The 13,483-nt window shown below is 46.7% G+C and overlaps 1 protein-coding gene across 10 annotated transcripts in view; it reads left to right on the top strand.

The window, feature by feature from the left end:
- Nucleotides 1–13,483, top strand: part of LOC135912852 (nuclear receptor coactivator 3-like) — a 676,617-nt gene that overhangs the window by 513,248 nt on the left and 149,886 nt on the right. Inside the window, exon 1 of one of the 10 annotated variants that reach the window (XM_070536040.1) lies at nucleotides 1,255–1,463. The exons of the other annotated variants lie outside the window; for them this stretch is intronic. Within the exon in view, the coding sequence (XP_070392141.1) occupies nucleotides 1,291–1,463 (173 nt within the window). The 5' untranslated portion in view covers nucleotides 1,255–1,290. Of the gene's footprint in view, nucleotides 1–1,254; nucleotides 1,464–13,483 lie in introns of those variants that run through there. 10 annotated transcript variants of the gene reach the window in all.

Genomic DNA, 13,483 nt, shown 5'->3' with positions numbered 1-13,483 from the left:
AGGGTGTTATGGCACCTAGAACTTCCCTATGCTTCGCAAAAAGTCATGATGATGGGATGTTTCTTGAATGAAAACACCCTTCAAGGGTGTTATGATTCGCAATTCTCACCATCAAGGGTGTAAATTATTTTACTGTGTAGAAGAGGGAGAGGGGATACCCGCCGTGGTTGCTTAGCAACGGTTGTGGTGTTGGGCTGTTAAGCACGAGGTCGCGGGTTCATATCCCTGCGGCCGCATTCCGACGCGGCCGAAATGCCGAAAAGCCACCCGTGTACTTAGGTTTAGGTGCACGTTAAAGAACCTCAGGTGATTCAAAATTAATCCGGATTTCCCACAACGGCGTGCCCCGCATTCATATGGTGGTTTCTGCACGTAAAACCCGATAATTTAATTACTTTGAGAGGACGCCGAAGAAAGGAGAGGCTCAACCAGAGGCATGTCAAGTTATCCGCCTTACACAGCGAGAAGAGAATGAAAGTGGCAGGAAAAATAAATAATTAAATTTAGGAGTCTTACGTACGTGCCGAAACCAGGATCTGATTACGAGGCACGCCGCAGTGGAGCACTCTGGGTTAATTTGGCCGGCCCGGAATTCTTTAACGTGCATCTACGTCTGTAAGTTACCGCGCGTGTTCTTGAATTTCGCGCTCATCGAAATGTGGCCGCCGCGGTAGAGATCGCACCCCTCGAGGTCAGCAGCGCAGCTCCATAGCCACTGGGCTACCCCGGCTGGTTATAAAAAGTAATAATAATAAAGAACACATTTAATCGTCAAGGCCACAAGCACGAGGTCATGCATGCGCGCCCGCACACGCAGTATATGTAAGTTAATTGTTGTGTTACTGTATGTGGAAGCTATACCGCAAATCGGATCGTGAACGCGCCGAATCTTTATTCTATCCACTTCGTCCTTCTCTTTCCGGCCATGCGCTTGCATCACAATTTTCTTGAACATCCCATTGCTTATTAAAATTGCTTTTCAAATGGCTTTTTTCTTTTTTTTTGAGGGGGGTGGGAGGAGGTAGGCTTGGTTTCGTAACTGTTATTTTAATTTTTCATGTTTCATAACGGGCAGTGCCAACTGGGGAGGACGTCGAAGAATAAAAGGTTATTCGGATTGCTGCAAGATGCTATTCCCATATCATATTAGGAAATTTATGCTCCATATTTGGAATACTCCACCCAATTCTTGGCCAATCCCCCATCGTGGGTAGGAGCCACACGTGTCACAGGCTACAACATGCGGCCGCGAATAGTTCGTGTATGTGTGAGCGTGAGATTTCGGCATAAATGCGTGGAGTCTGGCTCGATCATCATTCGGATTGTAATTCCACATTTTCATTGCGTCGCGCCGTCTACTTGACACGTCGTACAGAGACAAGCGCCGTGACCTTGGTGTTCCACGACGATGAGGTATTTCAACGCTTCCGACGCTTCGCTTCGCGTGGGCGTTTCCTATACAGGTTTGAATCATTCTTCTTCGTATGTGACGAGCTGAATCAGCGGTCAAGACAGTTGACAACATTACTTTATTGTTTGCTTTATGTGTTTTGTCTACGCCCTACAGCGCCTCGGCGTCACAAAGATATCTGGATCGGTTTTTGTTAACTGAAGTTTTCCTACACACACACAAACGACAGCATGCTGGCGTTTCTCGTTGTTTTTTTTTTCTTTCTTCGTAGAAACGCAGTCTGTCAGATACGATAATCGAACCCGCCGCTTCTTTCAAAGCGAAAGGGTTATGTACAGGCAACGGCAAAACGTGCAAACAAGCGCTGTGTCGTTTTTGCTTGCGTCGAACGCCTCTGACATTTCTCGTGTGACGTTTTCCCGGGTGCACCTGGTAGCAGCAGTAGTAGCAGCTATAGTGAGTGGAGTGCATCCGCATTCCTTGCTCTTGAGAGAATAGAAAGATTTAGCTTGTCCGCAAGCATCTTGACCGTCTACGGATTACGGGGTTTACCGGAGTCGTGCACGGCAGCGGCAAAGGTGGTGGCGACATCTTGTGCCGTTCTGTCTAACTAAAACACGCTCAAAAAATTTGTGCTGCGTGAGTTTTCTCGTCGAAGGGAAATCATAAAAAGACTGCGCGTTAACGATGAGGTCGCTACCGACCATTTACACCTGCAGTCAGATAGGATGTGGTAAGTCACTGCGGCGCTAACTTCTCGTCCTACCGGCCTAAACTCTGCGTCACAAGATGTTGCGACCGGTGTTTTTTTTTGCTGCCGTACACCTCTGCGGTAACCCGGTATTCCGCAAACGCTAACACGTTTAAGGACAAGCGAAAACTCTCTAGTGGTAGCTTGTCCGTGTATGCATTACTGTTCACTGAAATACGGGTTTACCGTAGACCTAAACGTCAGCAGCCGGGTTGGTGGCGCCGCTTTGACGTGGAGAGTTTAACGAGAGAGGACGCAGACCTGTTATTGCAATAACCAACCATATTTTGCTTAGCTTTCGGTGTAAACCAACGGCAGCAACGTAATCGCCCATATGTGGTTATTTTCCTTTTATTTATTTATTTATTTATTTATTTATTTATTTACCGTCAGGGCCCGAGTGCATTACAGAGGGGAGTGGGTATATTCGATAAAGTGAAAAAAAAAAAAGAACAGCAAGAGACTTGTGTAAAACTAAAAAGAAAAAGAAAGGGTTACATCAATAGAGTAGAGGAAATTAACAATAAATAGCGCACAGTACAAGGAGAAAAAGAAACGCCGCTTAGCATACAAAGCATAAAGAGACCTCATCAACAAAGAAAGAGAACAAAAGGAATGACGCCGTAAATAGTAATATAAGCCTACAAAACAAAGTTAGTTGCTTTCAAAGAGGAGAAAGAAATGGGCTAAGCAAGAATAAAAAGGATAACAATGCTACACTTTCTTGTGTTTATGACAAGAGCAGGTTAGTTAAAGCAGCTTTGAATTTAGTGTTATCAAATATTTCAACGACATATTGGGGAAATTGATTCCAACTTGCTAACGTGCTGGGGATGAATGAATTGAAAAAATGGTTGGTGTGGTATGGAGGAACACCAACCTTATGACGATGGTCGATGCGAGCTGAAACGTAACAAGGGAGGGTTATCAATTTATTCTTAAGAATGGGGTTGTCATTATATACCTTATGGAACAGGCAAAGATGGAATATTTTCCCACGTTGTGATAGAAATGGTAATGATAAGCTTGCCTTTATTGATAATGATAATGATAATGATAAGCTTGCCTTTATTGGGGCCGCTATTGTTCTTGATTTACATCAATGATATTTCAAGTGTTCTGGAATCACCTGTTAAAATGAAACTTTTCGCCGACGATTGTTTGCTTTATACAACTGTGGCAGATACAACCGACCAAAGGAAAATTAATCGGTGTCTCCAAGGTTTACATGACTGGTGCATAAAATGGGGAATGGAAATAAATTATTCGAAATCGACGTTTGCTCATATAACAAGAAAGAAAACTGTGCCTTCCTTTGACTATAAAATCGGTGATAACTCTTTGTTGAATGTACGTAGCTTCAGGTACTTAGGGGTGATCATTAATCATGACTTGTGCTGGCGCCTCCAAGTGGAGGAGGTCTGCTCTAGGGCTTACAGGAAACTGTTCTTCTTGAGAAAAAAGTTGCAGCATGCACCAACACATTTGAAGCTCATTGCGTACAAAACATTTGTTCGCCCGGTTTTGGAGTACGCCTCCCCAGTTTGGAGCCCTCACCAACTCTACTTGCGAGATAAACTCGAAAAAATTCAGAGAACCGCGGTACGTTTTATTTGTTCGCGTTATCGGAGAGCCGATTCTGTAACACACATGTTGAAATGCTGTGACTTGGAACTGCTAGAAACACGACGAGAAAAACAACGAATGAAATTATTTTTCCAGATAACCAGAAATCAAATAAGAATAAACAAAGAAACATACATTCGCCCCCCTTTAAAACACAGTGCGCGTTTAAACCACAGTGCTAGTGTACAACCTTATAAAACACGCCTTGATGGTTTCGAACACTCGTTCTTTCCTTCGTCTATTACTATATGGAATGGCCTTCCGGATTGCACTGTTACAGCACAAAATGTTAACGAATTTTGTAGTCTATTAGACTTGTATTACAATCAACGGGATCATTGAGACTTGAACATGCTTACTGTTATTCTGTGTATATTTGTTCATCCTGCCTGTAATTTGTGTTTGACAATGATGTATAATGTTGTATTGTCAATGTTGAAATGTAATTTTTTTATTCTTTTCCTCTCCTGTAATGGCCCTCAAGTGAGGGCTACAGTATTCCTAAATAAAAAATAAAAAAAAAATACTAGTGACGATGGAGTTACGGCGATAGTTAGAAAGAATGAAGCGAGCCGCTCGGTTCTGGACAGATTCAAGTTGATAGATGAGCGTCTCTTTAATGGGGTCCCAGACAGATGCAGCATATTCAAGTTTAGTGCGAACTAACGATTTATAAATAAGTAGTTTTGCAGAACTAGAAGAAAGATAGAAAATCTTTCGACAGGAACACCTACGTGACCCAAGAACGTTTTCAACGCGTTGTTGTTGGACGAAGTGTCATAAGATGTCGCTACCAGTGACAGCCTGAGAACCATAGACGGCAATCATCGGAAGCAGAGGATGAAAGCAAAAAAAAAAAAGAGCATGTAGTTTTACAAACGCGGCGAGCGGAAAAAGCCCTCTTGCGTTCCCTGACCTAAAGCTCTCTATCGTCAACAGCTGTCATGTGGCCCCAAGTTTTAATTCTTTCTGCCCCTACTTTGTGCTCTCACATCTCACTGGTGTCATTATTTGACTGTTCGACTTGTTTACACAGCGCGCACTTTCGCTTCGCCGCTAGGCGGCGCCACCCCGCTAGAGCAAGAGCTTGGTGGCGCAACCCACCGCCCCATTCCAAAGGGGACGCTCATGACATCCATCCATCCATACCGGACGTGTTTCGGCTCGCTGAACGCCAGAACCATCGTGCGTTGCTGCCCACGCAGTGGACGTCGAGGGGGGCGGGGCTCGTCCTGCACGCAGCATGGAGCCGCTAATGACGCGCTGGGGCCCCCAGTCGGCGGCTTTCGTGTTTCCACTCCGACAACGGAAGCACGCGTATATAGAAGCCAAGGTCAGCGGTGGCACAGGGGGCGTGTTTAAACACTTTCGGTGGTCCCTACGGCACAAAGGCTGTTGGGGGCGTGTCGCGTCCTGCTGCGCCGTCCCCGAAACCACGAGGGTGAATTCCAGAACGACAAAGAGACGAAATGGAAGAAGCGAGTGTTCTGACCGTAGCTGTGTTTTGACGCGCGACTAAATAAGCCTGCCGCCGAAGGGAGCTATCAAGCAGCAGTAGTTTTCCTGGCCAAATGGGAGCTTTTCGTAAAGCTGTAAAGTAATGACTGCGCATTGTCTGATTCTGTAGATTCGGGGGGAGGGGGGGGGGGGGATCTGAGCGCTCTCTGACATGCTCGCCGTGCTAACTTTTGAGGCCCTTGGTGATTGTTGTGTTTGTCGCTGTTCTACAGGGTGACGCCTGCTGGTACGATTGGGCACTATAGCAGAGGTAGAGAGAGATAGAAAAATAAGGAGAAATGAAAAGCGGGGACGTTAGCAAGGACTCATCCGGTTCCGCTACCGTACACTAGGTGAGAGAGACAATGAAAACGCTTTGGAAGAGAAGAAAAAGCAGAGCTTATGCGCGTTGGTGACAAAGACGACCTGGTAGGTCCTTCACTGCCTCACAGATTAAAATTTGATTTTAAGGCGTACGCCTTTATTGGCTCATGAGTGTCACGGCGCAGTCCGTGGTGGACGCAGGAAAGCGGTGTGCGCCGGTGAGGGGAACAAGGAGAGGAGGCGCCATGCCAGTAGCGCTGTGCGACTGGGCGCATGGGAGAGCGCGGACATGCGCGTGGGGGTGCGCGCACATCGGCGTCAAACGTTGCAGCCATATGGCTGTGATAGCATCCCATGCTCGCGGCCACGGCGGCGTCCGTTCGCAGAACAGTTCAGACAAAAGCAACAGAGCCAGTCATAGGTAGTCTTTCGCCTATCGCACTTTAGCTCAGCAAAGTTCCCATAGATTTTTTAATCCATAAGTATACACGGCCGTCTGTAGTCTAAGTTGAACAGAAATGGCGACCACCCGCAGTATCTGATGATCGCTATTTACGCATTACGCTTTTTGGATGCGTTGTGCCCGCTCCTGATTCAGCCGGGCAATGACGTGCTCCTGCATTGCCGTGTAAGTGATAAATAAATAGACCGCCTCACTAACGGTAGATCTGCATCTGCAACCTATGCGTCGGCTTGTAAGCTCTGCGTATACTATTAGCGGTACGCTCTAGATTGGGCGTGCAGGTTTGTAGCATGCATTTGCACCGTATAGTAATGGAATCTTTTTCTTCACCTGGCAGTAGGATGCTTTCACGCCCCATTGCAGCGCAATATGATATCGCTCCGAATTGCCGAAGTTTACCGCTATTTGCGCTCAAAGGTATTACCTACTGGTGAACACGGACCTTGTGTAAAAATATGTAGTAGAAATAAAATAAACGTAACCAGCGCAGCAACAAGAGGAAAAAGAAACGGCGCTAAGGCGGGATGATAGACGAACCTTTTTTTTTTTTTTGACGATGGTAACTTGTGATGCATGGGTTCAAATCTAGGAACTTGAGACACAAGTTTTTGAGTTGACCTTTTAGTCTCATTGAACACTTTTATGAAGGAGGTGTGTGTTTCGCTCCTACGGTAGTATGAAAAAAGAAATAACGTGTTCCCTTTCACATTGATAACGACTGTACATGCAGATACCGCACTGCGTCAAAAGCTTTATCGTCCCCTTTTCTATCTATAGGGTTTCTTTCACCGTGAACTCATTAGCCCACGAGTCAGTTCGTGCCGCAGTAAGAGTAACAGAGACAACTGTTGCGTTGAAAATTGCGGCAGGAGACGAGAAACGTCAGCGTGTCAACCTGCCTCCTGCAGCAGCGCGACCTGAAATCACTCTCCGGCGTATACAACGCACGACGTTCGCGCGTCCGATCGCGCTCATGCACTCAAGTGGCAGCCACACTCTCCTTGGCCCTACACTCGCGCTTTGTTAACCGCACCTATGCCCGAAGCACGTGCCTTCACGTTTCGCTCGACAGCACGCACGGCACGCCCTGCTGGTCGTTACTTTGTGCCACTCTATGCAGCCAGGGCTGCCTTTTGCCGATCGCGACTCGGAAGAAAGCAGTCGCCCCTGGAGACAACGTGGCGGGCGCTCTGTGAATGGGCGAGAAAGCGCGCTGGCGGCTGTTTCGCGATCTCGATAATGATGATGACGCCGCAGCTGCCAACGGCGTCCGAACCGAGGGAGACGCGGGGGTGGCTGGCGGTTGACGTGACGGTCCATTTGAGCGCGCGCGCGCTCTTCGGCGACTTGCAGCGGGAGCCGTTGCGTAACAGAGCGGAGGTGCCGGCTGGGGGCGCATTACGGCGATCCTGGTTCGTGCAGAGAGAGGCTCCCAGCGTTGCGCTTGTTTGGCTCTGCTCTCTTGTTGCCTGTCGCTTCGCGCGTTCCTTCCTTCGCCGCCGCTTTCTTGTTCGCGTCGTGGGCGGTTGTCAAGAGCTGGCGAACTTGAGCGAGGACGCCCTTGGGCCTGCCGGCCTTCCGCCGAGCTCGCAAGCGCGCGCGACACTTCGCGTTGACGCGTCGCGGAGTTTGTGTGGCGGCGTCATCAGTAACTGCGTGTGGCCGGCGTAGCGGCAACGGTACCCGCATGGGGCGGCGGCCACTTATCTGGGACGCCGGGCAACGTCACAGAACGGCACGGGGCGCTCGCTGTGTGGTTGAGCTTCAGCGCGCCGCCGAACGGCACGTGGTGTCCGCGCCGATAGCTCAGTTTAGCAGTGCGTCGTGCAAGCGCTAACACAACGCCAGCTACATTTCCGGCTCGCGATAAAGCCGACGAATGGAGGCAGAAGGCAATAAGTGAGCCCGCCAGGCGCGGTCTGCCCCTTTTACTGCGATAGCAATTGCGTACACCCTCCTGAAGCGAATTGCCGCCGTGCGGCTCCGCGTATATTTAGGCACATGTACGCTTGTCCATGCCTGCATGCCGTTTATGTGGGTTATACTGATACACTAGTCAGTCACTCAAGTTGTTCATACCAGGTCTTACGCTCACGACTAAATTATTCCTGCGAATTTTGAGAATGGTAGCGCGCAAGCAAATGTTATAAAAACATTTAGAAAACGTAGAAAGAGGAAGCTTTAGCTCGGGCCCAACTCCGATGCGGACTATTCGAGTACATGTAAAACGCAAAAACGCTTTTCTGAGATAACTCCTGAACCGATTTTAATGAAAAGTGTTGCATTTGAGGGAGATAGTTAAATTCTAGTGACTGTTAGGAGTGGAATTTCGATTTAGGGCCTGAATTTTGTTAAAAGCATTTTAAAAATTCACGAGTTCAAAAAAAAAAGTACACGCACGAAGTTTATAAATTAATAGCTCTGCATCAAGATCAGATATCGTGGTTCTATAAACGGCATCCATTAGGTTATTGAATGCGGACAAATTTGATATGACATCTTATATCTTACGTGAACTTGTTACGTTCTGTACAAAGGTTGTGCAAAAGCTGTATTTCCATATTCCTAATTTTTTTCTAGATTGATGTGTAATATATCACATTTGTCCGCTTTAGATGTGCTGTTAGATGCAATACATAGAATCGTGGTATCATTTTTTATTGTTGGGTTACAGAGTTGTAAACTTGATAGTTTCGTTTTCTGAAAATTTTCGGTTTTTGCCAATTCTTAACAAAAACTTTAAGCCCTAAATCGAAAATTCGAAACAACAGACACTATATTTTTAGTTCTTTCTTTTAAATGCAACAGATCTCGCCAAATTTGGTGCAGTGGCTGCCGAGAAAAACGAATTCTCCTTTTACATGTACTTAGATAGGAGCACTCAAGCTAAAGCTTCCTTAAGTGGCTCTTTGCAATGGCTCATAGCCGAAAAACGCGGCGTATAGTACAGTGAGACAAAAAATATCATCATCGGGAATGGCTCATGCCCTCATAAGCAAGCAAAGCTGCAATGGCTGAATATGAATGAAGAAACGGAAGAAAGACACACACAAAGAGAGAGAGAGAGAGAGAGAGAGAAACAAAGAACGAAAGAACCTTAAGGTAGTGCATTAGATGTCCGCGTGTGTCGTTGAGTAGGTCGACCGACAGCACGAGAAGCTTACTTCACACGCGGCTCGTTATGTCTTGCAAGAAGTCTGACCCCTAGGACAGGCACGTACCCAGGGGGGGGGGGGGGCGGGGGGGCCCGGGCCCCCCCCCCCCCCCCCGAAATCAAGTGGCATACCCCCCCCCCACCCCTCCCCGCCCACGCCACCACTCCTCACACATTCCTAAAGCGCCGCCAGATCAATGTTGAGACTTGGCAGCTGTTCATCGGTTAGCCTTATCCTGCCTTTTTCACTCCTTTTAGATGGCGGTAGTTATCGGCATCTCTTGTAATGTGAAGGACAGTTTTCTCATAGATTCCGCACCCACGCGATTAACTCGAGATGCGTTCAGTTGTCACCATCTATTCAACCGTCACGCGCATAGCTGTTGCTTTTGTTATTTCAACCACGGCCGCTCAATGGAAGTTCAACCTTCTTTGTTTAGGCTGGTCCTGGGACCAGAAGAGGGATGCGGCTGTTACTCAGCTGGTCTGTACTCTCATGGAACGAGTTGCGGCCGGAGAAAACGCCAATTGCGTTTAACTTATCCCTTTGCTTTATTATTTCCTTGAGTTACGGCTCGCTGCGACGCTGGCAGATGCCCGGAACCATATAGACTTGATATGGGTTAGATAAGGTGTGAAATAAAATAATGTGAAAGAGCGTCCATCATGAAACCCTGCAATAACCCTTAAACCCGTAAGTAAGATGAGTGTCACCCGTTACCTCGTCTGTTTTTCCCTAATTGTATAGCAATTTTCGTGCAAAATTGGCAACTGGAAACAAAAATCGCAAGGAGTTGAGAAATTAAGCGATCTACTAAGGGAGAGAGCCAAGGTAACAACCAAACTGCAAGCAAAAGCGAATAATAAATAAGTTAACCGTTGTTTATGAGAATATTTATGGATCAACATCTTTTTATTTAAAAATGAAGTAGAGAAAACGCTGCCGGAAGTGGAGAACAATTACTTGTTTGGAACCGCCTCACGTAGCCACTTCTCTGCTGTGCTTATGTGGGTGTTTTTCTAACCTTTCGCGGTGAGCGCAGTACGTCTAGAATCGCTGAGTCCTGCGCTCTACGCGGTTGTATGGGACTGGCGGCCGCACAGCGTTACGCAATTCGCGGAGCTGTCAAAACTGATCAACAAGGCGAAACAAATAACTGATATTCGAAACTATAACATGAGAAAGACTGAAGAAGCCGTAAAAAATGAACGCAGCCTGAAATCAGTAAAAAAGAAACCTGGCATAGGACAAACAATGTTGTATGCACTAAAAGATAAGAAGGATAATATCATCAGCAATCTCGAAGATATAGTAAAAGCAGCGGAAAAATTCTAAGCTGACCTGTATACAGCACCCAGAGGAGTCACGATAGCTCACTTAGAAACAGTAATGAACAGGATACAGAAACTCTCCTATAACTAGCGATGAGGTCAGAAGGGCCCTGCAAGACATGAAACGATGAAGAGCGGGAGGAAAAAGTGGAATAACAGTCGATTTAATCAAAGGTGGAGGAGACATAATGCTTGGAAAACTGGCGGCTCTTTATACGAAGTGTCTATCGACTGCAAGGGTCCCAGAAAACTGGAAGAATGCAGATATTATACTAATCCACAAAAAAACGGAGACGTTAAAGAATTGAACAATTATGGGACCATTAGCTTACTCCCAGTATTATATAAAATTTTAACCAAAATAATCTCCAATAGAATAAGGGCAACATTGGATTTTGTCAACCAAAGGAACAGGCTGGCTTCAGGAAGAGATACTTTACACTGGATCACATCCATGTCATCAATCAGGTTATCGCGAAATCTGCAGAGTACAATAAGCCTCGCTATATGGCTTATATAGATTACGAAAAGGCATTTGATTCAGTAGAGATACCAGCAATCGTAGACGCACTACGTAATCAAGGAGTACAGAACGCTTACGTAAAAAGCTTGGAAAATATTGCTACATGCGTGTGGTATTTGTTTGCTTGAACGAGGCGCGTAGGCGCCATAACTCCAGAAAAGAGGAGGAAGAACGAACTGGGCTCGCGCTGTGAATCTAACCGGTCAGCGCTGCAACGTTTTTGTAAATATAATCTGTAAATAGTTTCTCGTCTTACTGACTCGACCTTCGCGAAAGAATATCTACAGAGGTTCTACAGCTACCTTAGTTCTACAAAAGAAAAGCAGGGAGATACCTATAGAGAAAGGGGTCAGACAGGGAGACACAATTTCTCCAAAGTTATTCATTGCGCGCTTAGAAGAATTCAAGCTATTAAACTGGGAAGGCTTAGGAGTAAAGATCGACGGCAAATATCTCAGCAACCTTCGGTTTGCCGATGATATTGTTCTATTCAACAACAATGCAGACGAGTTACAACAAATGATTGGAGACCTTAACAGAGAGAGTGTAAGAGTGGGGTTGAATATTAATATGCAGAAGACGAAGATAATGATAAATAGCCGGGCAAAGGAACAAGAGATCAGGATCGCCAGTCGGCCACTAGAGACTGTGAAGGAGTATGTTTACCTATAGGTCAATTAATCACAGGGAACCCTGATCATAGGAAGGAAATTCACAGAAGAATAAAAATAGGTTGGATCGCATACGGCAGACATTGCCAGCTCCTGATTGGAAGCTTTCCATTATTATTGAAAAGTAAGGTGTGCAATCAGTGCATTTTGCCAGTGCTGACATATGGGGCAGAGACTTGAGAGCAAGTTAAGGACCGCGCAAAGAGCGATCGAACGAAGATTGCTAGGCATAACGTTAAGAGAGAGAGAGAGAGTGGTTTGGATCAGAGAGCGAACGGGTATAGACGATCTTCTAATTGACATAAAGAGGAAAAAACTGTATCTGGGCAGGTCATGTAAAGCGCCGGTTAGATAACCGTTGGACCATTAGGGTTACAGAATGGGTATACCAAGAGAAGGGAAACGCAATCGAGGACGACAAAACACTAGGTGGAACGATGAAATTAGGAAATTCGCGGGCGCTAGTTGGAATCGGTTGGCGCAGGACAGGAGTAATTGGAGATCGCAGGGAGAGGCCTTCGTCCTGCAGTGGACACAAAACAGGCTGATGATGATGATGATGACGATGACGACGACGACGACAATGATGATGATGATGATGATGATGGAGGTGGTGGGCCCCCCCCCGAAAAAAAATCCTGGGTACGTGCCTGCCCTAGGATCATATAACTTAATGCACTACCACGTGTGCAGCAGGCTTTCGCCTTCACGTGTTACGGGATTCTAACATGCTGCCGATTTTTTTTTTTTTATGCTACCCTTCGTCCCGAAACAATATGCATATTTAGCACCGGACAATGACTGAAACGCCGCGGACGAGGCCCATATATAGAGAACGCAAATGGGAAGCGCCGTGTCCTTTTGCATCGAAATAACTAACGAGTCATGCAGAAGGGCAGTGTACGGTGAAATAAGTGAAGAATCCACTGCCATCCACTGAATCCACTGTCTTGTGCGTCCTGCTGAGGGTGTGCGGGCTGCTAGGGTGCAGGAATGACGTAACCAATTACACAAGGGGCATTTATTCACGCATTACAAAGCTTACATGCTTGACTTGTGATACAGCTGGTCGGAGTCCCGGGGTCTGATTTTGCAATTGTGCGCTCTCCTAATTCGTAGTGAGGTGCTGGGTGTGAATGTGGGAGGTGTGAATCAGTGTGAGGCGCCGGGTGTGAATCAGCTCTGTCTTGCTAGCCGCGTCTGTCCCCATTTCTGGACTACACGTGCCGAACGCGACGGCGCCGCGCATAGCCGAGCAACCGTCAAATGCCGGAATCATATTGCACGCTGTGAGCCTTATATGTAACTCCTGATGAGCACAGGATTGAGTTTGCCGGATCGTGCATACTGTGTTGAACAGATCTTGAAGCGTTGAAGTTCAACACGAACTTTCAACAACTAGCCCGACTCACGAACTTGTTGTGCACATACCGCGCCTGAGTGAGCTCTCTCAAACGCGACCGTATACATCCGCTTGGATTGACAGACGTTCTGCCGACCCATCCATCTCTGAACTCCGAGCGAGAGGCTAAGTTTAGCTTCAATTTACACATGCCGTGCATGGCGCTACGGAAAACAAGATTACCTTGGTTCGGTCCAGCTAAGTGGAATTTGCATATCTCTAATGTTTGGCTCAAGTTACGTGGGACACCGTGTATATGCCGACATTGCGAAAGTCGTGGGGCTGTGTTCGCAGCCGAGAGCGTCTTGATGCTTGCATAACGCTGCAAA

This window comes from Dermacentor albipictus, chromosome 3 (genome assembly GCF_038994185.2).
Source record: "Dermacentor albipictus isolate Rhodes 1998 colony chromosome 3, USDA_Dalb.pri_finalv2, whole genome shotgun sequence".
NCBI classification, from domain to species: domain Eukaryota; kingdom Metazoa; phylum Arthropoda; class Arachnida; order Ixodida; family Ixodidae; genus Dermacentor; species Dermacentor albipictus.
Note: the sequence above shows the minus strand (reverse complement) of the source record. Positions and strands in the feature narration are given on the sequence as shown.